Source organism: Ceratotherium simum, chromosome 29 (assembly GCF_057802395.1).
Source record: "Ceratotherium simum simum isolate JZ-2026a chromosome 29, ASM5780239v1, whole genome shotgun sequence".
In the NCBI taxonomy this organism is placed as follows: Eukaryota; Metazoa; Chordata; class Mammalia; order Perissodactyla; family Rhinocerotidae; genus Ceratotherium; species Ceratotherium simum.
Window position 1 is genome coordinate 2968906 of NC_141928.1, and position 23638 is coordinate 2992543.

Consider the following 23638-nt stretch of genomic DNA (forward strand, 5'->3'; position numbering starts at 1 on the left):
GTCGATAAGCCACCCGTTCGTCATAGCAGCCCAAGCTGACGGGGACAGACCCCAGGCCAGAACCCCGGATCACAGCCACGCCCAGAAACCGAGCGAGACAACAAGTATTTGTTGATTTAAGATGCTAAATTTGGGGGGTGATTTGTCACAAGCAATAGATAACTGATACACTCTCTGCGGCTCAGCCTTCTCAGCTGGAAGACGGGCACCCCGGCTTCAGAAACTGGGTACCCCAGTCTTTCCGCGGGGCCTGCCACGGAGGAGCACCTGAGGGCCGAGCTGTGTTACGTATCCACTGTGTGAGTTTCTGGTTTTCCCATATCCCACAGACTTCCATCCTCCCCACATCCCTGCCTTAATAACACCTTCCTCCCGCCTGCAGCTGGATCAGGCTGGATTTATTTTAAAGCCGGGATCGGCACTTCAGAGCAAATTTGAGTCCCCTAGGGAGCTGGTTAGCATGAGCCGGCTCCGGCCCCGTCCCAGGGATGGAGATGCAGGAGGCCCAGGGTGGGCCTGGGAATCTGCATTTGTTTAAGGCACCTCATAGCCGCAGCCATCCTTTGAGAGACACTGTCATAGGGCGGCCAGGAACTCGAGGGCACAGATGCTGATGGTGTCAAACAATGTGGCCGAGGCCTGGCCGAACACAGCCGGTATGGCTACATCCTGTATGTCGGCCAGAAGGGGTGGCCACAGCTCTCCACTTCCAGGGAGGAGGGTAGGGACCACTTGCACCCTCGTAGCTGCTGGGAAGGATTGGTGGGAAGCAGCGACTGGACTCAGAGTCCCCAAAGATGGTGGCCACCCACGTCCTTTGGGCGTGAAGCCCTGGGAGGCAGCTGACCCCTCCCCCCTCCCCCGGCCAGGCCAGCAAGGCGGAGCCAGAGACCACCTCTCCCTGCCTAAGCTCTGCCTCTCTGGGCCTCTGCCCCCTCACCGGGTCTGACCACTGCACAGGAGGGACTCAAATGTGACGCCAACCTGACCTTCGCTGGGCCGCTGGAAGGTGGCGCTGTCACGGGGGGCTGTGTGACCTCACCTACAGGCGGCCTGAGCCTTCCCAGGCCAGCGAGCTGACCAGCTGACCTCTCCTCTCCACGGGGAGGGCCTTCCAGGGGCCAGCGTACGCCTCTCTTCCTCACCCAGGGGACGGCAGCGTTTGCTGAGCTGGCAGGGTGATTTATCCTGGATTTATGGGGCCCCACCGCTCCAATTATCAGGGCGCTTAGAGGGGAGCGCATGTAAGCAGGCCGCCGTGCATGCAACTGCTCCGTTACCCTGTTATTCCTGAGGCATAAATAACCATTACGGGCTAGCAATGGCCCCCGGGGGTGCATGAAGCTGCACAAGCAACGCGATTTATGTAGCGTGGCTCCTCGGGCCTCCTGCGCGGTGATTTGTGCCTCTCCACAGGGCCGGGCCCCACTCAGCGGCCCCGGCCATCAGGCTACACGGCCACGCGATGCCCCCGTCGGAATCCCGATTTCTGTGGCCCTTCTGACAATATGAATCAAGCAGGCCTCCCCAGGGTGAGGCAGGCCATGCGTTTTCGGGGGGGGGGTGTCAGGGCCTCCTGCATAATTACACAGCAGGGCTGTGACTTTTCAAATCGTGGCTAAGCTATTTGGGGGTTTGGGGTGAGCAGAGCACTGGCCCCTCCAGGCCGGCCTCACCGCACGCTGCTCCCCAGGAGCCCCTACGACCACCTCCACGTTCCGCCCGCCCTCCCCAGCCTGCATGCACAGCCAGTTTCCTCCGTCAGCAGGGTTATTCCGTTTGGAGTCATTCTCTCTCCACTTTCTCAAAGAAAACATCTTTTCTTTCCAGAAGGAAAACTGTCTGGGGAGGGAGCTGCCTCTCCTTCCCTGGCCCAGCATCCGTCTGGATATTCCCATGATGCTGTCTTGTCACTGCATCTGGAGCTGCCCAGAGGACCGTCGCGGAGCTCAGAAACGGCTGGGTGGGGACGGGGCACTCTTCTCCTTACAGCGTGCGGGCGGCTAACTAAACGTGCATTGGTGATTTTTCTAAAGGAGAAGATCACGGTTTGGATTGCCACTGCATTTGCAGCTCATCTTCGGCGCTCCTGGCCAGAGGCTCCTCCCGGCCAGCAGGCTGGCTTCTCTGGATCTGCCGGGGAGACGGAGGAGGCAGGCCCTGCCAGCCCCTCAGCAGGGGAGGCTGTTGGGGCTCCCTCAGATCGCTGTCCTTTCTGTAGGACGGCAGGCCTCCACTGCGGGCGATTTTGTCCTCCAGGGGGCACGGGGCATTGTCTGGAGGTGTCTTTGGTTGTCACAACTGGGTGGGGGATGCTACTGGCATCTAGTGGGTCGAGGCCAGAGATGCTGCTCAACATCTTACAATACACAGGACGGCCCCCCCAAACCCCCCCCACACACTGAAGAATCATCTGGCCCCAAAGGCTTGAGCAACTCTGGTCTAGAACCAGGTTTCCTCCGAGTGACTTAAGGAAGCAGAACCAGGAACCACAGGCGACAGATCTTAGCTCAATTCTCAGAAGAGTTTCCTACCACTGAGACTTTGCAACCATGACCTAGGCTGTCTCAGTAGGTAGTGAGCTCCCTGTCAATGGAGGCATTCAAGGCCCAGGAAGGGACCTGGGGTGGGAATTAGGAGATTCAGCTTTGCCATACCTGGAGGGCCTTGGGCAAGTCACTGGGCCTCTCTAGGCCTCAGATTTGGCATCCACAAAATAAAGTGAAGATCCAGATCAGCAGCTCTGACCCGGAAGTGGGGAGTGCGTGGGGGCTGATGATGTCCTGAAATGCCCGAGAGACCTGCCCCACCAATGGCTGTGCTGCCCCTCACAGCCTCAACCCCAGAAGACACTGGGCCGGAGGAACAGCCTGTCTGATCGTGGAATTAAGAAAGATCTGAGCTTGACCTTGTACCCGGATTCAGGCAGAGCCAGGAAGTCGGGTTCTGAGCTGGATGGCATTGCTGGGAACTTCTGGGAGCTCCCAGCTTTGCTGCTGGAACGAGTAGGAGGGGGAGCTCCAAGAGAAAGCGGATGGAAGCACCTAGATCTTCCCAGGAAGGTCTTGAGAGGGGGGGCGCCTGTCTCAGCTGGATTAGGGGGCCAGGGACGGCCTGCCCTTTGACCTCTGAGGGTCCTTCATAAGATACATTTTTCCAGCATTCCCTTCCAGGGAATGTTCCCCTCTTCTGAAAACACAGTCTGCTCTCTTTACCAGACGACACACATGCACTGGGCCAACCAGAGTGTTTCCCCTTCTGCCATGGAAGCCAGGAAGCTCCAGGCCAAACTCAAGGCCCTGTCCCCCAGGTCCTGCCTCTCCTTTGTGGGATTCCTCGTCTCTCTTCGCATCTCCACCTTCACTGCCTTATGCTAGTGGGCCCGTGCTGTCTAAAAAGAGTCACAGGAACTGCAAGCTCGTCTAGGGCTCACGGTGGGCTGAACACAATTCTCAGCTCTTTTTACGCCTGACTGCATGTGCTCCTGGAACCACCCCATCGCGTGGGTGCTATTATCATCTTCATCTGTAGGAGGTAGAGATGGGAGGATAATTTTATTGCTGCCCCAGGACCTTCTGGAAGAAGCTTGGGGGGCGTGTCAGGAACAAGAACAGATGGCTAGGACTCCCCTGATGTGTCTGGGTCCCTTTCCTGGGGCACTGGATCCCTCTGACCTTAACTGGGGACCACTTCTGCAGATTCCGGTCAGATCTGCAGCACCGACCCACACGGATCCAGGGACACGGACACAGGAGGGCAGTAGAGTGCTCCTGGGAAGGCTGCTCCGCTGGGGGCCCTGGCCTCACCGTGCGCTGGACACACTCACCCTTAATCCCCAAAGTGGCCCTTGGGGGGTTATAACTAGATACTTTTGTGGTAAAAAGGCACGGAGCTTCCCAGGGCTAAAGGGTGCAGCCCGGCTCCGGGGCGCCAGTCAGGAGAGGAGGCAAGATTCGAGCCTGGGTCCACCCGAGTCCTGCTCTCAGCGGCTCCCTGGCAGCCCCGCCCCGTGGGTTAGCACTGCCATCTCGCTGTCCTGCCTGACCGAGCCTGCTCTGCAGGACCATCGCAGGACACTCTGGCCTGGCCCAAATAGGCCAGACCTCCTCAGCAGACATTAGGGAAAACCCTCAAATCCCACCCATGCCTTGACGGGATGGGAAGGGAACGGTGACAGGGAGAGCCTACAGCCCGCAGCAGGGACGACAACACAGAGGCAGCAGTGCTGGCTTCTCCATGCACGTAGAGGCTGCTCAGTGCTCGGGGTCGCCTCTCCCTGGGCTGGGACACACTGCGACCAGCTCTGACAAATGCCCCAGCCGCTCTGTTCCAAAGGAGGGTGGGAGAGAACTGGTGGAAGGGATCGCAGACGGTTTACTCCACCCAGAAATCCACGGGAGGGGCCCCGTCTGGAGCTGGGGCCCGGGGATATGGAGAAGCTTCCTGACCCGAGAAGACCGGCGCGGCGCCTCCCAGAGAAGGGCATCCGCGCTGCCGGCCTGGAGGGAGGCACCGCGCAGGGCCGGCCCTGGACACGGGGCAAGGGCTGGAGCCCCCACTCGCCCTGGCCCCGTGGAGCCCCGTGGAGCTGGCCTGGGCGAGGACCACGGGCAGGGTCTCTGGAGAACGGGTGGTGAAGAGAATGGAGGTCAGATGTCGGGATACGACAGTAAGACCCACAGGGCAGGGCTTCTTGGTGACCCCCCCACCTCCAGCTTCCAAGGGGGAAGAAGCTGGGACACGAGAGACATGCCTGAGGACTTCAACAAGACTGGGCGCCCTGTGCACGCTGCACCCTAAACATCTCCCGGACGCCAGCACACAGCTCAGACCTGTGGCCTGACCAGGGCAGACGGTAGCCCCTGTGGGGGTGCAATCTCGAGGGGCCGACCCTCGGCTAGGGGCCCAGGCACCGCTCTGGGGGGCCACACATGGGGTACAGAGGAAAGCAAGCATACAGGGGGCCAAGGGGCAGAAGGGCACACACAGCTCTAGCCTTGGCTGGCCATGCGGCCTGAGCAAGCCTCTCGGACCTGGATCCCTGCCTGTGAGCAGAACTGCCCCTCTCAGGGGGCAGCAAGGGGTCCAGGGAGATGACCCAGCGTGGGCCGGGGCTGTCACAGGAGTGGTATCTGCAGCAGCTGTGTCACCCTGGGTCTGCAGAGCACTTCCCAGGACAGCCTCGCTCTAGGAGCAAATCCAGGCTGGTTCCCAGCCACTCCTAGAAAAGGCTTGTCTAAGCAGAGGGAGCCTCAAAGTCCAAATTGGACCGACAAGAGGGCTTTCCTGCTCCGCCGCACGGCACACAGGGGTGGGCTCACGGACCAGGCTCCTGCCTCTCCTGCCAGGTCTCAGGTTTCCCTTCCTCACCCACAGCCCGGCGGGAACGCCCCCGGAGCTCGGGCCACGCGTGGGATTCCACGTCTCCGGCAGGCGTGGGGCTGCCCGAGTCGGCCACGCTCTGCGAGTGGCCAGCCTGGGGCCCCCTCATCCGGGCCCTCCCTGCACCCTGACACGCGGCTTGGGCCTGGCACATGGCAGGTGCCCTGTGAACTCATGCCAACTGAATGAATGAAGCCCACGGGGGGCGAGCGGGCACGTGTGGCACTCACCGCGCAGCCGTCCACCAGGGCGCGGATATAGGGGCTGTTGTCGTAGGACATCTCCTCATCGTTGGAGCCCAGGAAGCGCATGGCCTTGTCGTAGCTGCCCGTGGTGGCGTCCTGCCAGGCCACTGACTGGTAGCAGTTGTAGGTGATGTTCTGGTGCGCGGAGGCGCTCAGCAGCCGCAGGAAGGTCATCTGGACCACGCCCACGGGGTTGCCCTCCGCGTCTACGTAGGAGAGCTGCAGGGGGACGGGGGGGTGCTCAGCAGTGAAGGGACACAACGTGGCCACAAAGACCCCGGCCTCAGGGCCCAGCCTTCACAAGCTTTATCCATGTGCTGTCTCCTCTGGAGCATGAGCCACGCCAAGGGCCCTGCCTGGAAACATGCCACATGCCCAGTCCCCCGAGGCCGGCAAGCACTGGCTCTCCTGGGGGGGTCTCTGGGACAGAGTAAACCATGTCTCATTTCTTTCAGGGACCTAAATAACCCTCCCACTCCTCTTTGCCTGGCTGGCGCCTACTCATCCTCCATGGCTCAGCTCATGTGCCTCCTCCTTCAGGAAGCCTGCCTGGGTTGGGTGCCCTCGTCCTCCTTGGCCTGGCTCAGTGTCCGTTTTCCCTACCAGGCTGTGAGGCCCTCCAGGCCAGCACTGGACCCTTGTGTCATAGGCGCCTGGTGGGCAGGCCTCCCTGGACCGTGAGCACTCTGAGGGCAGGGGCCTGGCCTGTATGTCCCTGTCATTGTGCCCAGAGGCTGGCAAAAGGAAGGTGCTCATTAGATTATGTTAATAAATGAAAACCATCTGCTGAGCGCCCGTGATGTACAAGGCCCTGGCCAGGGAGCCCACGAGAATGGGAGACAGAGGGCAGAAGGGCTCGGGGCGGGAGCTCGGGCCAGCTGGGAGCGAGGCATGGGGTGCTTGGCAGGCAGGAAGGCTGGCCTGAGGAAGGGTCACGGGCCATATGGCCAAGAGCCAAAGGGCTGGGGTGACCAGGGGATGGCACTCGAGAAGGGTCATTCCTGCCCCGTCCCGGGCATGGAATCCCGGGGAAAGCTAAGCAGGCCTTCCTGTGGCCTGGGGGGCTCAGCCCAGGCCATGCGGGGCATTCTGGTGACATGGCCTCACTGAAAGGCCCCTCTCTGGCCGCAAACCCAGGCAAGGCATCTGGGAAAGATGGTGCCGGGTCTTTAGTGACTTTTCCACATCGCCAGCTGGACATCCCAAAACTGGGCTATTCGGCTCAGCTGGGCGCAGGGCTGGTGTGGGGCGTCCCGAAAGACGAGCCTCGGTTTCTGTGTCTCTTTTGCAAACTCCAGCTTTCTGGACAGCTGGACACCGCCAGGCACATGGACGCTTCTTAACCCCCGAGACGAGACACAGCTCTCCTCCCCCCCCCGAAATCCCTCTCTGCAGGGAAGGCCAGCTCTCCTCACAAACAGACGCCCGGCTGAGCAAGGGTGGCCTGGCGTGTCTCCGTGTCGGATGATGGAGCAGACAATGTCAGGGTCCGAGACCCCACCCTGCACAGCGGCTGCTCCACCCCAAAGGGCCGTCTGAACACACGAAGGTGAGTTACGCTGACATCGCCCACTTAGTTCTGCACTTGTAATTAGAGAGAGCTGAAGGTGGTGGGGCCAGGCCCGGGTCCTGCCCCTTCCCACCAGGGCAGGGAGAGCACAAAGGTCCCGGCCAACTCCAACTCCCCACGCAGCGACCACAACCGTGCAGCTGGACCTTGAGGAGGAAGACGGAATACCAACCGGCAGTCTGGACCATCAGGCGCTCCTTCTGGGAGGAAGCATGACTGACTCGAGGAGAGAGCATGCACAGGGATAGGCCGGGGGCAGGCGCTGGACACAGAAGGACCTGAAGCCCCCAGTGCTGAGCAGGCGGCAGGAGGGCCCAGGCACGGCTGAGCCCCGAGCCCCACGCTGGAGTCCCAGAGTCCCGCCCTGAGACCCTGCCCTCCGTGGGAAAGGTGCGTGCAGTATTATCGTAACGTGGTCGATCCAGGGCAGCCCCGCCCAGATAAAGGGCCTGCTTCAAGGAGGGACCTGCACCTGCGTCCTGTTCACTTACGGTATTCACGGAGTGCTAGAAATAATGCAGTGGGAAAAGCCACCAGAGGAGCTGATACCGCCCCCTGACCGCCCCCTTCACCTCCATCCTGATCGACTCTCTTCAAAATAGGAAAGAAGCAGGAGGTGGGCTCTCTGGGCTGGTGGCTGAACCGGGGTGCTCCGTAACTGACCCCTCAGAGGAAGGTGAGTGGGGGTGTGAGGGCCTGGCCGGAGAAGGAGGGCACCGCACGGGCAGCACCCACCGCGGCTGCAGAAAGGACCCCACCGCCTCGCCTGGCTCTGGGCAGCGGCACCCCTCCCTGGCTCCTTCCCGCCTGACCCCTGCGCCCCCCACCCCCGCCCCTGTCACCCAGCTCAAGCCGCCCCGGTCACTGGGTCCTCCCCCCGAGGGGGCGTCCACCTCAGGTCCTTCTGTGTGCCAGTCGCTCTTCTTTGAGGAGAGCACGAAAGAGGCGAAGGAGAGGAGACACGGCAGGAGAGGAAGGCGGCGAGGGCCTGAGGCCCACGCAGAAACACGAAAGGAAGTCTCCACAAACGCAGCAAGGTGAGTGAACCTGCAGAGTCTGCAGAGAGCCGGAGTGACTCGGAAATCAACAACACCGACGGCGTGAGATATTAATAATTAGCCACGAAGTGCCTCAAGGATTAGGAACGAGGGGTCTTCAGAGGTGCGACAGGGCAAAGGCAGGCTGGCAGCCACCACTGTGTAAGTCCCTGGGAGGAAAAGTGGCCTCTGTGCCCACTCGGGAGGCTGGGGGGCAGGGACCAATGGCGGGTGGTGGGGTCGAAAGTCATGGAATCCAAGAGCTGGCTTCTGAGTGAGAAGGACCTCCTTCAAAGGCGGCTTGGGTGAGATAACTAGATCCGAGGAAGAAAAGTGGGGCCCTAAAGGCACCAGCAACATATCCACATTCTGGAACCTGGTCCTTGAACTTGTTAGGAAGAGAGCACAAAACTTTGCACTTTGTTCCAGAAAAGGGCCTCGCTCAAACTCCTGAGATGTTTGGGGAAAAACGCTCTGCCGTGCGGAGGCGGCCACTGGCCTCAAGCAAGTGAGTCCAAACCAGCTCTCGGCTCCATGCCAGCTGGAAAAGCACGTTCGGTTCTTTCCAGGGAAGCTGACGTGTTTTCACTTCTGGGACGGGTTATTTCAGAGCGGCTCCCCGGAAGCTATGACGGGGACTCACGGAGCCGTGTGGGATACAACTGAGAAGCCCACGGCTTGGCGGGCACTCAGAACGGGCCCTCGGCCCCTAGCACGGCATGGGGAGGGGCACAGTGCATTGGGTCCTGGAAAGCAGTCTGAACGGTTTAGGGGTCCAGGACCCACTTCATCTGACCTGCCCGCTAGAACTTAGTAAAATAAACCCTCTGGCTCCTGGTGCCTTGGGTCTCAATTCCCGGCAGCACCAGCTGTGGTCTGGGCGCCCTGAGCACCAGCCTCCTGTCCTAGACCTGAACAGAAAACCATCCACCTGCTCCCAGGCGGAAACGATGCCTCATCGGGGGTGGCAGGAGTAGGCCCAATGCTGGTCTGGCTGTCACGTGCCGAGGAGCAGTTTGGCCAAGGGGCGAGAACAGGTCGGGCGCACGGTGGCGATTAGTCCCATGCAGAGCCAGGAGCCAGGCCGAGCCGCAAGCAGGCAGCACCCAGCGGCCACTTACCAGGGACCCTCGCTTGTACTGACTATACCAGGTAGAAGGCTGCTCTTTGGGCCAGCGGGCCATTTTACTCTGGAAGATATGAAACGGGCGGGTTTCAACGACAACCGCAGAGAAGCCAGAGGCTGCCTTACCAGTTTACCACGCTTGAATTCACTGAACCAGGAACCCGGGTTTTCTTTGGGCCAAGAAGTGATTCTGGCCTAAACATCAAGGGGGGGAGGCGGAGAGGGAGAGAAACAGAGAAGGACAGGGTTACTCTCCTGCCTCCACGGGACACGCCCCACGTCCTGCACACACGCCTTCTCCCCGCGTGCGAGGGCCTCTGTGCTGCCCTCGCTCCGGAGGACCGGGGCGGCTGACTGGGAACGGATGCCTTTAGGTGCCTCCGTCTCCCCCCGAGAGCTGAGGATCTCTCTCCAGAACAGACAGACGGCCACGACGAGGTGCTAGCACGCCCTTCACACGCAGAGTCGAGTCTGCATTTTATCAGTTTTGGTATATCCAGCTTTGAGCACAGTGCCTGGCACCTAGCAACTGCTGAAAAATGCTTGTTGAGTGCATGAATGGATGAACGAATGAATGAATCCTCAACTCATCTGTGTGATGAAGAAGATGATAGTAAGAGCCAACATATACCGATGGGCTAAGGAAAGGACGCACCTGCATCCTCACATCTGGTCCCCTGATCTGAGGGCCGAGGCTCCGTCTCCATGGCCTCCGCCTGGGGACGGGGTGGGCAGAAGTCCCTGCCAGGGCCACCAGGGTTCTGTGACACAGCTGGACCAGCGGGGGGTGAAGTGTGCACATGTGTGTGTATGTGTGTTTGTGTATCTGTGTGGTGTGAGTGTACGTGCAGTATGTGTGGTGTACAGGTGTGTGTGTCTATGTGTGTGTCTGCGTGTGTATATCTGTGTGGTGTGTATTTGTGGTGTATATGGTGTGTGTGTCTACATGTGTGGTGTGCGTGTGTGTGTCTGTGGTGCGTGTGTCTATGTGTGTGGTGGGGGTTCTCTCTGGGACGAGCGGCTGGGGGGGGGTCCCCCACCAGCACCACCTGTCCTGTGGCCCAGAGAGCAGACTCCTCCAGGGCTTCCCTGAGGACGTAGCGCGAAGCAGACGCGCCATCGGGAGGGACAGCGTCTGTCCCCTAATGCGAGGGGAGAAGGCTCCCACTTAGAGCTGGCTCTCTGCAGGGGCCAAGGCCGCCATTCCCGAGGGCAGGCCTAGCACACAGTGGGGCCTTGGTAACGCTGTTGAATGAATGAATGAATGAATGAATGATTCCCTCCTCTAGAAGGAGGCCTGCGCTGGCTCTAGAAGCAGAGACTTGGAGCCGAGGCTGCCCGTGGATTTACTTGCCGCGGGCAGAGACCTGGAGCAGAATGCAAGTGCCCACAGGGCTGGCCTGCCCCCAGCCATCCCGCGAGTCCTCTGCTTGGGCCCCAGGGCCCAGTCCTTCCCAACGAGAAAGCACTGAATCTTTGTCCCCAGTCCCCCGGCTCTCCTCTGAGCCGGCCTTGTGCAGGAGAACCACAAAAGGGGCCCCGCTGGAGGAACAGGGTGTCCAGCCTGGCTCCTGCCCCTCAGGACTCTCCGGCCCTCTCCTTTTGCTTTCCGAATCTGCCGCTGTTGGTGCTGTGCTCAGCTACCGTGAGGGCGGCCTCTTCTGGGAACAGGACCAGACGTGCAGACAGGTGCTCACCTCACCCCAGCCTCCCGCCTTAAAACCCCGGCCCTCCTGCTGCCCGATGGGGAGGGGTCCAGGGCCTAGGCAACAGGGCAGAGGGTCTCTACTAGCACGAGGCTGAGTAGGTGTGGCCTGAGCCCAAGGCTCCAGCCCGTGGACGCCTGGCTGGTCAGCACACGTGCACAGGAAGAGCGAGGAGGAGTGGGCGTCACTCAGCGCCCCAAGCCTGCTGTCCATCCGGCGATACTGCCAGCAAGGGCTTCTGGGATGTCCTTGCATTCTCCAGCAGTGAGGCCATTTGCAGAGGACAGACAGTGACAAAAAGGATGAGAAACAGTATCTTTTCCACCTGAATGTCCTCCTGGGCCTCTGCCAGACAGAAGGGGCCTGTGGTTTGAATTTTCTTTTTTTGAATTGCTCGGCATGCAGGTTACCAAGGATTTCAAATTCCAGGCTAGGAGAGCACGCATATAGAGTGGGATCCCCAAGTTGTCCCTGTCAGCGTAGAGCCCCTGTTTCTGAAAGCCAGGCCTTCGGGCCCATGGGGGTGCTGGCACTCCCCACGGTTACAGCGAGATGTAGGGATCGGGGACCGTGCCTGGGAGAATGTAGCCGCTTTCCCTCCAGAGGAAACCGCTGCTGGGCACTGAGGCCGCTAGGAAGCTGGGGACCGCAGGCTGCCCGACTCCCGCTTCCCGCGCCCGAGCCTGCACAGCAAACGTGGCCACCGCCTCCAGCAACTGCTGCCCTCAGTCTGGGCCAGGGGAGAGGTGGCCGTCTGAGAGGGACATTGTGGAGGAGGGTCTGTCCAGGCAGATGCAGGGGGCACTGCGGCTGGAGTCTCTGTCATCTTCCCAGTTAGAGACCTTGGCCTCCTCACCTGACCTGGGCCCCAGGTGGGCCCGGCCTCGGACGCTCGCTTGAGAGAAAGCAGCACCCGCCCACCACATACGCTGTCCACGCATACCCACGTGCCATCCACACACACACACACACACACACTCGCACACACCTGTCTGCACACACACACACTCACACACACCATCCACATGCCTGTCTGCACACACACACTCACACCATCCAAACACACACACCATCCACACGCCAGTCCACACCCGTCCCCACACACAAACTCCCGCCACAGAGGTGACTGTTAAATCGACATTCCACAAAATCTCAAGGAATCAGAACCTCCCTAACCACTTGCTCTTTACCAAACAGACCTTCAAGTGCTGCACCACGCTCCGGAGAGGCAGAGCAAACGCCATGGAAGCAAGCTGATGCTAAGAACTGAGGCGAACACCAGCTTCTAAAGGATGCATTTAGGTCACTTTTGCCCCAAAAAATCCTTCCCTGGGTTTCCAGCTGGTCTGAGGGCAGAGCTACAGTCATTTGAGGAAGATCTGACCCAATCGTGGTTGAAATCCCAGCACCAGGGTGGCAGGTGGAAACCACACCCAGGAGCCAGCCACCCTCAACCCTCTGTATCCCGAGGCTGCACTCATCCCGGCACTCAAGACGGCTTCTTAAACCAAGCAAAGGATGGTCTTCTTCCGGAGGAAAACCTTGATTTTGAAACTGGCCAATTTCTGGTGTTCACTCTTAAAGCTACACAGATGCGAAGCGTCTGAGCCCTGGGCCGGGCCCGCAGGGAGAGGAGGGCAAGGGGGCCGGCGGGTACTCACCCCCTCGGACTTCTTGTCGGGGAAGACGCAGGTGGCCCCGCCCGCCGTGAAGTTGCAGTACACCTTGAAGGAGTCCCGGGAGCAGCCTTGGTTAGGATCCACCCAGTATTCACCTGGAGGGCGGAGACAGGGAGGGAGGCAGATCCATGAGAGCCGCTGCCCGGATGGTTCCAGAAGCAGCTGCGACATTTCAGTTCAGCAGTTAAAACACATGGCCAGGGCCAGGTGCCGCCAGCACGGCCTCTCTGGGGTTTATCTGAGGGCATTCTGCTTTCCTGCTGGGCCCATAAAGGGACGGGGACAGACTCGTCACCACGAATGCAGCTGGAGCGTGAGGCACGCAGGGCGCGCGCTCTGGTGAGCAGGGGAGGGAGGGCCCAGCCCGCTCGAGGGTTGGACGGAAATGCAGAGACGCTCGGGATGAGCTCGGAAATTCATGCACCCGGAGTCAGAGTCGCCCGAACCACGGAGGGCCCTCAAGTCTTGTAGGCGAAAGCTTCATACTTCCCAGAGCGGGAGCAGCAAGCTACGGCGATTCTAGTTTTCAGCAGGTAGCAGGGCTTGGTTTAACAGCGCAGAGAACGGGAGCCATGTGGGTTTGTAGGATACGCTGGGGTTTAAAGGGTGCCCTCCAAGGACACAGCTAATACCAACGTTAATACCGACAGCAGGAGCTTGCTACGCTAAGCATCTGGCGCACTACCCATTTCACTCCGTCCCCTGGTAGGTAGACGTTTTTCTTCCCATTTCATAGACTAGGAACATGAGGCTCAGGGGCAGCAGGTCACATGCTGGACCATGGCTCAGATGAGACTGGCACCCGGCTCTGTGCGACCTCAGAGCCTTGACCTCTTGCCCCGGCCTCCCAGGACCACCTCATCTACTGCGATGCAGCGGTCAGGTTCAAGGGGGAGTTGGCCCTGTACCCCCACTGTACGGACGAGAAGGCTGAGCAAGGCACGAAGCTGCCCAGGTCTCCCGCCACGCCTAGCTGCCCTGCCCCTGCCCCTCCGTGTGCCCCCAGGTCCGGGGCACACGGCCACCTACCGTCCGGGAAGTCTGGGTGGCAGAGCTGCAGGTCCTTGCAGGTGCGGGCGGGGTTCTGCTGCGTGCCCAGGGGCCGCTTCATCTGCTCGATCTCCAGCTTCAGGGAGTTGAGGGAGCCGAAGATCTCCTCCATGCCGTCAGCGTAGTCCATGTAGTTCTCGCCCTCCCCATCATCCAGCATCTGGCTGGCGTCGATGTTGCGCCGGGTCCTGGACGCCTGGATCGGCAGTGGCTGGATGACCTCGCCCGGGGGGCCCTGGGTGCGGCAGGGGCAGCAGTGGGTGGGAGGGCACCAGACGGGTCCTGGGGCGGGAGCAGCGCCAGGACAGCCAGGGTCCTGCCTGCAGGGCTCCGTCTGCCGGGAGCATCCTGGGGTGCAGACACTTGTCCATCTGAGCATGGTTTTCCTCCCTCTTTCCTGCCTCCAGAACATTCCACACCCATCCCCACTGCCCTGCCTTGCCTGCACTGAGCACTTCTCTCCTCAAACCCGCACCCGGCCTCACCCGCCTGTCTTCCCCTCCAAAGCCTGCACGCAGCAGCTCACAGCCTCAGCCTCGCAGGTTCTGTCCTCAGCTAGACTCAAAGTGACCAGATCTCCTCTTGCCTCTGTGGCCCAGCCCAGGGCTGCACACAGTGGGGCCACATTAATGCCTGCTGATGCGACGAGGCTGCACAGGAGGCCCCAGCCGAGGACGAGGACAGGAGTCTGCACCGCCAAAGGGGGGCGTCCTGTAGAGCACCCACCACACCCTGGCTTATCACGGGGCTCCAGCCTGCACCTCGGGGCCTTGTCTAGTGTGGCCCACCCTGGCATATGCACGTGCACACACGTGCACATACGCACACACACGTATACACACATGCACAGACATGCACATGTATACATAAACATACACGTCCTCTCTCTCCCCCTCTCCCTTTCTCTTCTCTTTCTCTGGCCAAACAGACGTCCCAGGGAGAGGTGGCCTGGGGTGACTTACGTCCCTTGGCTCCATCCCAGGGACAGGCCCGCCTGCCACATGCCACACAGGTTTCAGTTTTGGGACGTGAACCCCCGCACAGACAGACGCTCCCCATGATTCCCTTGGCGACAGGAGAACCCCCACTCCCACTCCCAAGGCTTCAAAGGCTACTCACCGGTGGGCCAGGGGGTCCTGGGTGGCCTGCCTCACCCTTCGGACCAGTTGGACCCTGGGAAGAAAGAAAAGAACCAAGTCTGATCAGTGAGGCCTGACGTGACCTAAATCCACCCTGTGCTCTAGAATGATCCGTGGAGACCTGTCTGGAGAAGGCAGAGAGACAAGGTCTAACGTGCCGGGCAGGATGTGGGGCCCCTCCTCTCCAGTCCTATATAAGAACCAGACGCCCCAAGACAGGAACTTAGGGGGACAGAGTCCTTCCTGGGAGGCAGGGAGCAGCAGCCCAAATGCCTCGGTCTGAGACAACTCATGCTGGAGACGTGCTCGGGACAGTTCAGCAGGACAGGAGGAGCGTGAGGGACCGTATGGCCACGAGTCAGAGAAGGGAGGGCAGTGGGGTGGTTTTCATCCAAGGGGACACACCCCTCCCCCGAGGCGGCGTGGGCCGATTCAGGGGTGCACACCACTTACCGAGGAGCCCTTAGCACCTTTTGGACCAGGAGGACCCTGTGGAGAGTGGGGGCAGAGCATCAGCAAGCAGCCGGCCCCTTCACCTCTGGGCCCCCGCCCTGGACCCCCAGGCCCGCTCAGGCCTAGCTTGGTCTTCACCCCTCCTCACGCCCGTGTCCCCCTCCAGGCGTCCACGCTTGCACTTGCTTGACCGGGGAGGTTGGGGGGCTAGGTGTGGCTGGTGCTCACCCACGTGGAGGCAGGGAGGGTCCTGTCTGTCCCAGGTCGCCCTCCCCACCCTCCCCACTGGGAAATCACAGTTCAGGCAGCCAGAGTCTGAGGGCAAAGAGGGTGTGTGGCCTCAGAGGCCCCAACACAGAGACCCCTCCAGCCCTCTCCCAGCAGCTCGCAGCAGGGGCCAGCATCGAATCGCGGGGCCTGGCCACACGGACCCCAGCCCAGGCGGGGCATGGAGGTTGACTGGGTTGGGGCAAGTAGAGAGACTCAAGGCCCTGGGGGTGTCTTTGGAGTATTGAGTCTCCCAGCAACATGGGGGAGGCCCCAGGCTGGGTGCCTAGAGGATGGGACCCCACCTCCTCATGTCTGGCCAGGCCAGCCCTGCTCATGCTGACGGGAGGGCTGGAGAGTACCCCCTGTTCTCCTACCTTCCCAGACTTCTTATAGTGGACTGTCCACCTTTCGTGAGATGCCCAGAGAGAGGTTCCCCTGCCCTGCCTCCCCGCACCTGAAACCAGGGCCCAGGGACCCCACTTCCTTGCTTCTGTCGCTCAGAACCCCGATGAGTTAATGAGCAAATCAATTCAGGGTGGCAATCTCCGCCCGGGCTGCGGCCCTCCATCCCAGCTGTCTCGTGTGACTTTCCTGTCATTCTCCCGCCACACACTGAGGCCCGAAGCCCAGGCCCACCCACCCCACCTTCTGGCTCTCCCAGGAACCACCAGGAACCAGACCCCCCCCAGATACACACCGGCAAGCCGGGAGGGCCCGGGGGGCCAATCGGGCCAGAAGGACCAGTGATACCCTGAAAAGGAGCAGAAACGCTGTTAGCATCATTCAGCCAAGGATGGATCATAGGAACATGCACTCCCGTCCACACAGCCACGTCTGTCAGTTCACGTCAGCGTCTTCCCTAACGGATGCCCTCCGGCGTGGGGCCGGCCGCACTGTAAGGGGGACCACCACTCCTGTGGGCCTTGACGCCTGCCATGAGGCTGACCGTCCCCGCCACTGCTGCCCTGGCTGGAAGGAGCCCTCCAGCATCCACCAGGCCACGGGAGGTGACTTCCCGTTAAGACATTTCTTCTGATATTCTATTTGAAAAACAGAAACAACAGCTCTGACATCCGTCCCTGACTTGGTCCCCTCTTGCTGTTTTCCATTCTCGGTGTGGGTCGTCCCATCAGCACAAGCCCCCTGCGGGGGGACAGCGAGTGTCCTGGGGTCGTCTATTCCTTCTGCCCTGCTCAGCCTCTAAGTGTGCCTTCCCCATCCTTAGAGCTTGTGGCCTCTGATCTGACCCTCCCTCCATGTAGCCAGGACCCTGAAGCTTACTTCACCTGGAGCCCCGAGTCCACACGGACTCCCCACTTAGGCTACAGCGGGTAGAGGTGCGCTAGGAGCAAGCGTCGCTCCGGGCGGAGAGGCTTCCTCCTCCACCTCTGTCGTGTGGGACTTGGGTCACTGGGAGAATCCTGGAGACGCTCAGCAGCACCCCCATCAGGGACAGGTTTGGGGTGAGGGCACAGAGGGGAGCTTTCTTTCGGGTGGCAGGGACCCTGAACATCTCTCTAATTCTTGAGGTTGCTGGGCCACCACACCCTGGGTGGCCTTGTCTGAGAGCACCGTGGTGGCCTGGGGACGCTGGGCGGTGGGAAAATGGTCGATGGCCCGGAGGCAACACGGCAGATGAGGCAGGGGTTCCCAAGGACGCCATCCCACAACCTTCATCCCTGCTTCACATGTCCTGTCCCCTTCCAGGTCAGGCGTGGGCCAAGGTGGGCACAGCTCAGGGGCATGTGTGAGCCCCGTCACAGCTGGCTTGGGAAGCACAGGTTCTCACGTTGGAATGAGGTCCCATGGCCGGCACATGGTGGGGGCAGAGACGTCCCCTCTCCTGCCTCCACGGCACACATGACCCACCCCGGCCGCGCAGTCCTGCGCCCTGGCCTCCTGGCAGCCCCTTCAAGAGGCTCACAGCTTAGGGCGGAGTGGAAGTCTCAGGCTAAGGTTTCCTTCACTGCCATTTGCTGGGGGCCACAAACTCCAATTAGCTACCGTGGTCCCCAGGGACATCTACGGCCAGGTGTGCACATGTGGGGTCAAGGTGCAAGTGAGGACGCGAATGGACAATCGCTCTGCCCCCATGTGACTGGTAAACATGGCTGAGAATTGCCAGTGACCGCCTGGGCAATTACTTGGTCAGAGGCTTCTGCATAGATGGGGGCTGAAATGCCCTTCACCTCTGAGGCCACCATGGTAACGAGGGGGCAGCTGCTGGCCAGCCAGTCTCAGGGCTGGGATACAGTGGTACCCAGCTCCCTGGGCCCCTGGGCGAGCCGTCCCCTGAGCTGTTCCCATCTAGATTCGATGGACATGAGAAGGGCCTTCAGGCTCTAACGTGCTTCGGATCCCTGGGCCCTGAGAGCCAGCTTCTAAGATGCTTCTGGCCAGGATCTCACGCACCTGTTCTCCCTTGGGGCCGGAGGAGCCCTGGGGGCCGGGGAGACCCCGGTCGCCCTTTTCACCCTGTTCACCCGGAGGTCCGATGAGGCCGATCAAGCCTGGATGACCCTGTTGGAAAATGAAGGCGCGAAGGAACATTCGTGCTGGCAGCGCCTCACGTCCAGCCACGTGGGCCAGCTGGACGTGGCAGCACATCTGGGCCCCGGGTAGCCCCCAGTGACCAGCCAACATCTCCCGGAATGGAAACTAGCCCCAAAGGCAGGTCGGGGGACGAAACAGCAGGTCTGACTAAAGAAACAGAGAAACAGAGATCCAAATGTAGACCAAAGAGAGGAAGGGGTTTCCTGAGTGATGATGTCTGTGTATCTTCTTACTTCTATGCCTTTTCCAATGCTTCTATGGTCAACACGTACTAACACTTACGAACTTACATGGAAAGAAACTTACAGGGTGTTAGAGATACTATAATTATTTTTATGATGTTTTTAAAGAAAAATCCTCTACATGTGCTTTTATATGTTTTATACGAGCCTGTAGAAAGTTCTGGAAGGGTTCCTCCAGCTTTCAACACTTTGGGGGCTGGGGAGGGTGGTGGCGAGGGGCGTTAGATTGGAAGGAGAGAGACTTTATGCTGTCTCTCTCCTTGTGAGGATGCTTACGTCTGTAATAAATCATTCTGAATAGAAAAAAGCCTCCCCAGTTAGAGAAATGGAAGGGCGTTCCCAGCTGCAGGCCCCCACACACTCCTGTGTGAAAGATCAGAGGCCGCAGTGTCCAGAGTGAGCATCTGCTCCGCAGACCCTGGACGCCCACCGGCTGGGCTGCACCTGGCCGGAATGTTCCTTCCATTACACGTGGGCCTCGTGGGTCTCCAAAGCAGCACAGATTTCTGTTCCTTCTCTCCCTGCCTCTCAGGTGCCCGTCGGGGGCACTTGACAAACTCGGGTGACGGATCAATACCTTGTTGAGTTTGAAGCCACAGGTATTTGAGGGGCCCCGCAATACAACCGCAGAGGCACCTGAAGTCTGTCTTACCTTTTCCCCTTTGGGGCCAGAATCTCCTTTGAGGCCGGGGAGTCCTGGGGGACCCTGCGGGAAGAGGCAGCGGGATCAGAGTCTCATCCCCGATCCCACCCTCCACCCACTGCCAGGGGGCGCACCTCGGAACGTCACTCACCAAGGGGCCAGGGGGACCATCGGGGCCTGGTGATCCTGGGAGACCTTGTTCACCCTGAAACACAGCCGGGCCTCCGCGTGAGCCCCGCCATGGCCCATCCCTGCGTCCCTCCCGCAGCAGCCGCCGCCCCTCCCAGGCCTCCTGGATCCACTCACCACAGGGCCGGGAATCCCTCGCAGGCCATCGGGGCCGGGCTTCCCAGGGGCCCCCTGGGGGCCAATGGGGCCAGTCTTCCCAGGAGGGCCTTCCAAGCCGGCTTCTCCCTGCAGGGCAGCAAGGAAGACAGAGTGGGACCCAGATGCTTGAGTGTCTGGTCACCTTGGCACAGGACCACTGCTTGGAAACCCCAGGAAGCCTTGGAGAGAACCTGAAACGCCCCTAGATATCCGGGGGCTGCCCCAAATTCTCCACATCCCTTGTGGAAGCTGTCCTGACCAATTCTCCATCCCACTAATTTCCTCGGCCAGCTGGGTTTCCCAGTCTCCTAGTGATCACAGCCACCATGGAGGTGGCGGCCGGCCTGGAGCTAGTGGTGGACATGCTGCCATTTCCCAAGCAGGCACGGGGCTGGACCATGTCCACCACTGTCTCAACTAACGACAGGACGTCTGCAGGAGAAGGCAAATGGTGCCATCCCGAGTCGCCCGAAGAATAGCTCCACCAGCGCTCTGGTGCCAGGCCGTGTGCGAACTGCATGGGTCAAACACCAAGCCCGAGTCTATACAGCACCCCAGTCTTCCCGACTCCAGCACCCGCTGCCCCTCCCTCAGGCTGGCGGGGCAGATGGAGTGTGGAGCCAGAATCAGGGACCCCAGAGCCGGAGGGCAATGCGGAGCTGTGTCCCTTTTGGAGAGGCCTGATTCTCCTGCCCGGTTTGCAGTGAGGGCCAGGCCTCCCTCCGAGGCACCACCAGCTCCCCTCTGCCTCTGTGGCTTTCCTCTGTGGTTCACACACATGTCCACGTCCCACCCAGTTCGGCCAGCATGCAATCAGCTCTCTCTGGAAGCTCTAGCATAGCTGCAGCCAGGCCCCAAAGCACGTTACCTTGGCTCCTTTCTCTCCCTGTCTGCCTTCAGGGCCTGCGGGGCCGGGGGGACCCTGGAACAAGCAAGAGAACACACGACGAGTTGGCCTGCAGAAGCCGGAGCGATGACCTCAGCCTCTGCAGGGGACAGGCCTGGGCTGGAGGGCGAGCCGGGGAGGGGCATGGAGGTCGTCCCAGGCCCCTGGCCAGTGTGGACAAAGGCCCTTAGAGCGAGTCCCTGGGACTCCGGTCCTGGAGGAAGGCCTCCGGATCAATCTGGGCAGGTGCTCCAGCTGCTGAGTGTTGGGCCCTCCTTTTCCTGGTTGCATGCCAAGCAGCCAGTTTATTGCAGCACCAGCAAAAGGCTGGATTATTCAATGTGCAAAGAAATGCCTTTTAGCTTGTTCTGACTTTTCAAAAGGTCTGACCCCGGGGAAAGGAGCTTTCTCCCCCACGACGGGCATTATTGATGTGTCAGCACTCAGCTGATCTGAAACACACCAGTGCATCGACCTAGCAGGTCTGGGATCTGAGGACGTGGCAGGAAGCCGAGGGGAGAACATGCTTCAAACAGAAGCACCTTCCCCACCGCTGCCGCTGCGGGCACTGGGGTCCAGGCCGAGGGCAGGGGTGGGGCACCTTCATGCAGAAGGCTGACAGGAGTATTTACCCTTTTTCCTGGAGGCCCAGATGGACCTGGTTCACCAGTGGGGCCCGGCGATCCCTGGGGTCAGAGAGAACAGAGTAGTTAGGAATCAGGGTCTGTTAGATTGGCGGGTGGCATGTCCGGTTGGTCCGAGGCTACAAAACACACTGAGTTGGCAATCTAATCTGTCCTCGGCCAGCCCAGAAACTGCCTCTGTCTTCTTCTGGAGCTGGCACAGGACGTCCCAAGTGAGGGTCGTCCTGGGATTCTCGGCTTTGCCCTCTGTGCTCAGTGTTCAGCTGGGGCATCGCGGGGACCCTGTCTCCCGTCCGCAGTCTCGCTGCATCTGGGAAGAGAATTTTCCCATCGCGGAGCCGTTAGTCCTGATCCTCAACCACTGGCTCAATCCTCACCATGGCCTGCAGGCCTCCCCTTCTACAGAGGTGGACCCGAGGCCGGGAAGGACGAGCGTCGTCCCAGGTCACAGGCTGGGAAGCGGTGGCACAGCAGACACGTCTCCAGGGGACCTGGCCCCGAGCTGGCGTCTAAGCTTTCTTGGCTTGAGGCCATGTCTCAAAAACCCAATGACAGGTGTGAGAGGAGCATCCTGTGTGGTCTCAGCGCCGGGGCCGATGTGGAAAGAGCCCTGCGAGGAGAGGCACTGGGCCCGATTCGGCAGAAATGAGGTAATCCTGACGTTCATGGGCGGGTCAAGGACTCCCCAGTGCAGTGTGCAAAACCACTGGACTGTACGTGCGTTTTTCCTTCTGGAAGAAGGTCCCTAGCTTTCAGTAGATCCTCAGAGAGAGCTCAGGGCCCCCGTTATGGTGAAGAATCAGCATCATAAGGTAACTGGGTTTGTGTTTTCCTCAGAAATGAACAAGTAAGTTGAGAATCCCAAGAAGGCACCCCACCCTCCCAAGAAGCCGTGTCAGGACCCCCAGAGGTCATGCGCAGACTCACCGTCTGCCCTGGCTCGCCGTCGTCTCCTTTGTCACCAGGGGGACCATCTTGACCCTGTGCGGACGAAAGCAAGTTGCTCTGCCTCCTGGTCGGCACCCCGAGCTCACGTGCCTACACCCCATGCACTCCCAGTCCCCTCTGGAAAACCACACCCCACTCCGGGGTGGCGGTACACAGCGCGTTCCAAAGTGGGAAACGCATTTTCTCCATCTCATCACAGAATGAGGATGCCGTTTGGGAGAGTGTCGTGCCCCCAAGAGAATTCATACAAAGAAACGGCCAGAAAGAACAAAACTGAGGCTGGCAAAGCTGGTCGGGGGCTGTGGGGGACAGAGGGGCTCCGCGTCTTGAACACCTACCGCAGGGCCAGGCTCTCCGGGGGGCCCGGGATCTCCGGGAAAACCGACTGGGCCCTGAAACAGAGAAAGAGGCCCTCAGCAACCCGGCCTGGAGCAACGCTGCCGAGACCACCTCCCCACGGCCACCCAGCCTCTAGAACATTCCAGCAGTTCTGAGACCAGCAGTGCACTTGACAACCAGGAAGCTCTTTTGTCAGCATCATCTCGTTTGAGCCGCACAGCAAGCCCGGTAGTGGGCGAGGCAACACCGGTCCTCTCACTCTCCGGAGACCCCAAAGGGCAGGCGTCTTGCCCACACTTTCGCTCCTGGAGATCCAGGTGAGACTGGCACCTGGACCTTCCGTTTCTAGAACGTGCCACTCCGAAGGCCCTCCTGATGCCAGACCAGGGCAGGCCACAGGACAGGGCCATCCGATCGAACCCATTTCAGCAAGCTGCCTGGTCTATGCACAGGAGCCCCCGAAGGGCTTCTCCCCTGCCCCACATCCCCTCTTTCTCACCTCCACTGCTTTGGTTCAGCAGCTGGCGTGAAAACCTCTAAACTTTAGAAATGGCCGGGAAGGTTTAGTGCACTGCCGATGAACGAGAATGATCTAGGATGCAGAGACCCCGCCCCAGCTTCAGGGGCACCCGCAGCATCTCAGAGCTACTCACGGGGCTGCCTTTGGGACCGTCGTCTCCAGGAGGGCCTTTGGGTCCAGGGGGTCCAGCAGCACCAGAAGGGCCTGACTCGCCCTTCTCTCCCCTTTCTCCTTTGGGTCCCTGGAGGGAAAGGCCAGGGTCCATGTTCTCAGAGCCAACCTCTGTTGCCCAGAGCAAGGAGCTGGCGTGAGGTCTGCCCCCTCGTTTGCAGACTGTGGGCCAGGCGCTGGGCCCAGGGGGTGCTGGCAGCTGCTCGCACTCCCCTCAGCCCTCAACAGCTCCCCGCGAGAGGCCGGCACTGCTGCCACCACGAGGCGGGCCTTAGGAGCCTAGTGGACTCGTAGGTGGGAGGGAGTGACCCCTGGACTAGCGAGCAGGCAGCGCGAACTCTGAGGGGCTGCAGGTACCCAGGTTGTCCACCCACTCCGTGGTTCACAGGCACAGGGAGCAGCTAGAAGCCCAGGAGACCTTCGCCCACAAGCCGCCTCCTGGACCCGACAGCCTCCCACAGGCAGGCCTGGTGAGAATGCTCATCTGACCTGTGAAGGTCTGAACACTGCAAGTCTGGGCTGACAGATGACAGGCCCACAATTGCCCCCACATTTACGGAACCTGTGGAAGGGCCTGGAATTCCACAGACAGCGAGCAACTTGCAGCCACTGGTCATGGGTATTCCTTGCTAACAGCTGCACACACACATACACGCACACACACATACATGCACACATGTGCACAAAAGCAGTGCACTCGCACATGCA

At 60.4% G+C, this 23638-nt stretch overlaps 1 protein-coding gene across 3 annotated transcripts in view; it reads right to left on the reverse strand.

Annotated features, from left to right (window-relative positions):
• COL5A1 (collagen type V alpha 1 chain) overlaps nt 1-23638 on the reverse strand; it is a 172514-nt gene that overhangs the window by 4384 nt on the left and 144492 nt on the right. The window contains exons 50-65 of one of the 3 annotated variants that reach the window (XM_087418823.1): nt 22893-23000; nt 22239-22292; nt 21880-21933; nt 20941-20994; nt 20291-20344; nt 19402-19509; nt 19247-19300; nt 19105-19158; nt 18070-18177; nt 16355-16408; nt 15388-15423; nt 14915-14968; nt 13775-14030; nt 12728-12840; nt 9356-9424; nt 5613-5846 (exon numbers count right to left, since the gene is read on the reverse strand). In XM_087418823.1, the coding sequence (XP_087274949.1) occupies nt 5613-5846; nt 9356-9424; nt 12728-12840; nt 13775-14030; nt 14915-14968; nt 15388-15423; nt 16355-16408; nt 18070-18177; nt 19105-19158; nt 19247-19300; nt 19402-19509; nt 20291-20344; nt 20941-20994; nt 21880-21933; nt 22239-22292; nt 22893-23000 (1464 nt within the window). Of the gene's footprint in view, nt 1-5612; nt 5847-9355; nt 9425-9486; nt 9556-12727; nt 12841-13774; nt 14031-14914; nt 14969-15387; nt 15424-16354; nt 16409-18069; nt 18178-19104; nt 19159-19246; nt 19301-19401; nt 19510-20290; nt 20345-20940; nt 20995-21879; nt 21934-22238; nt 22293-22892; nt 23001-23638 lie in introns of all 3 variants that reach the window. The other 2 variants (XM_087418822.1, XM_087418824.1) reach the window with 2 other exon arrangements.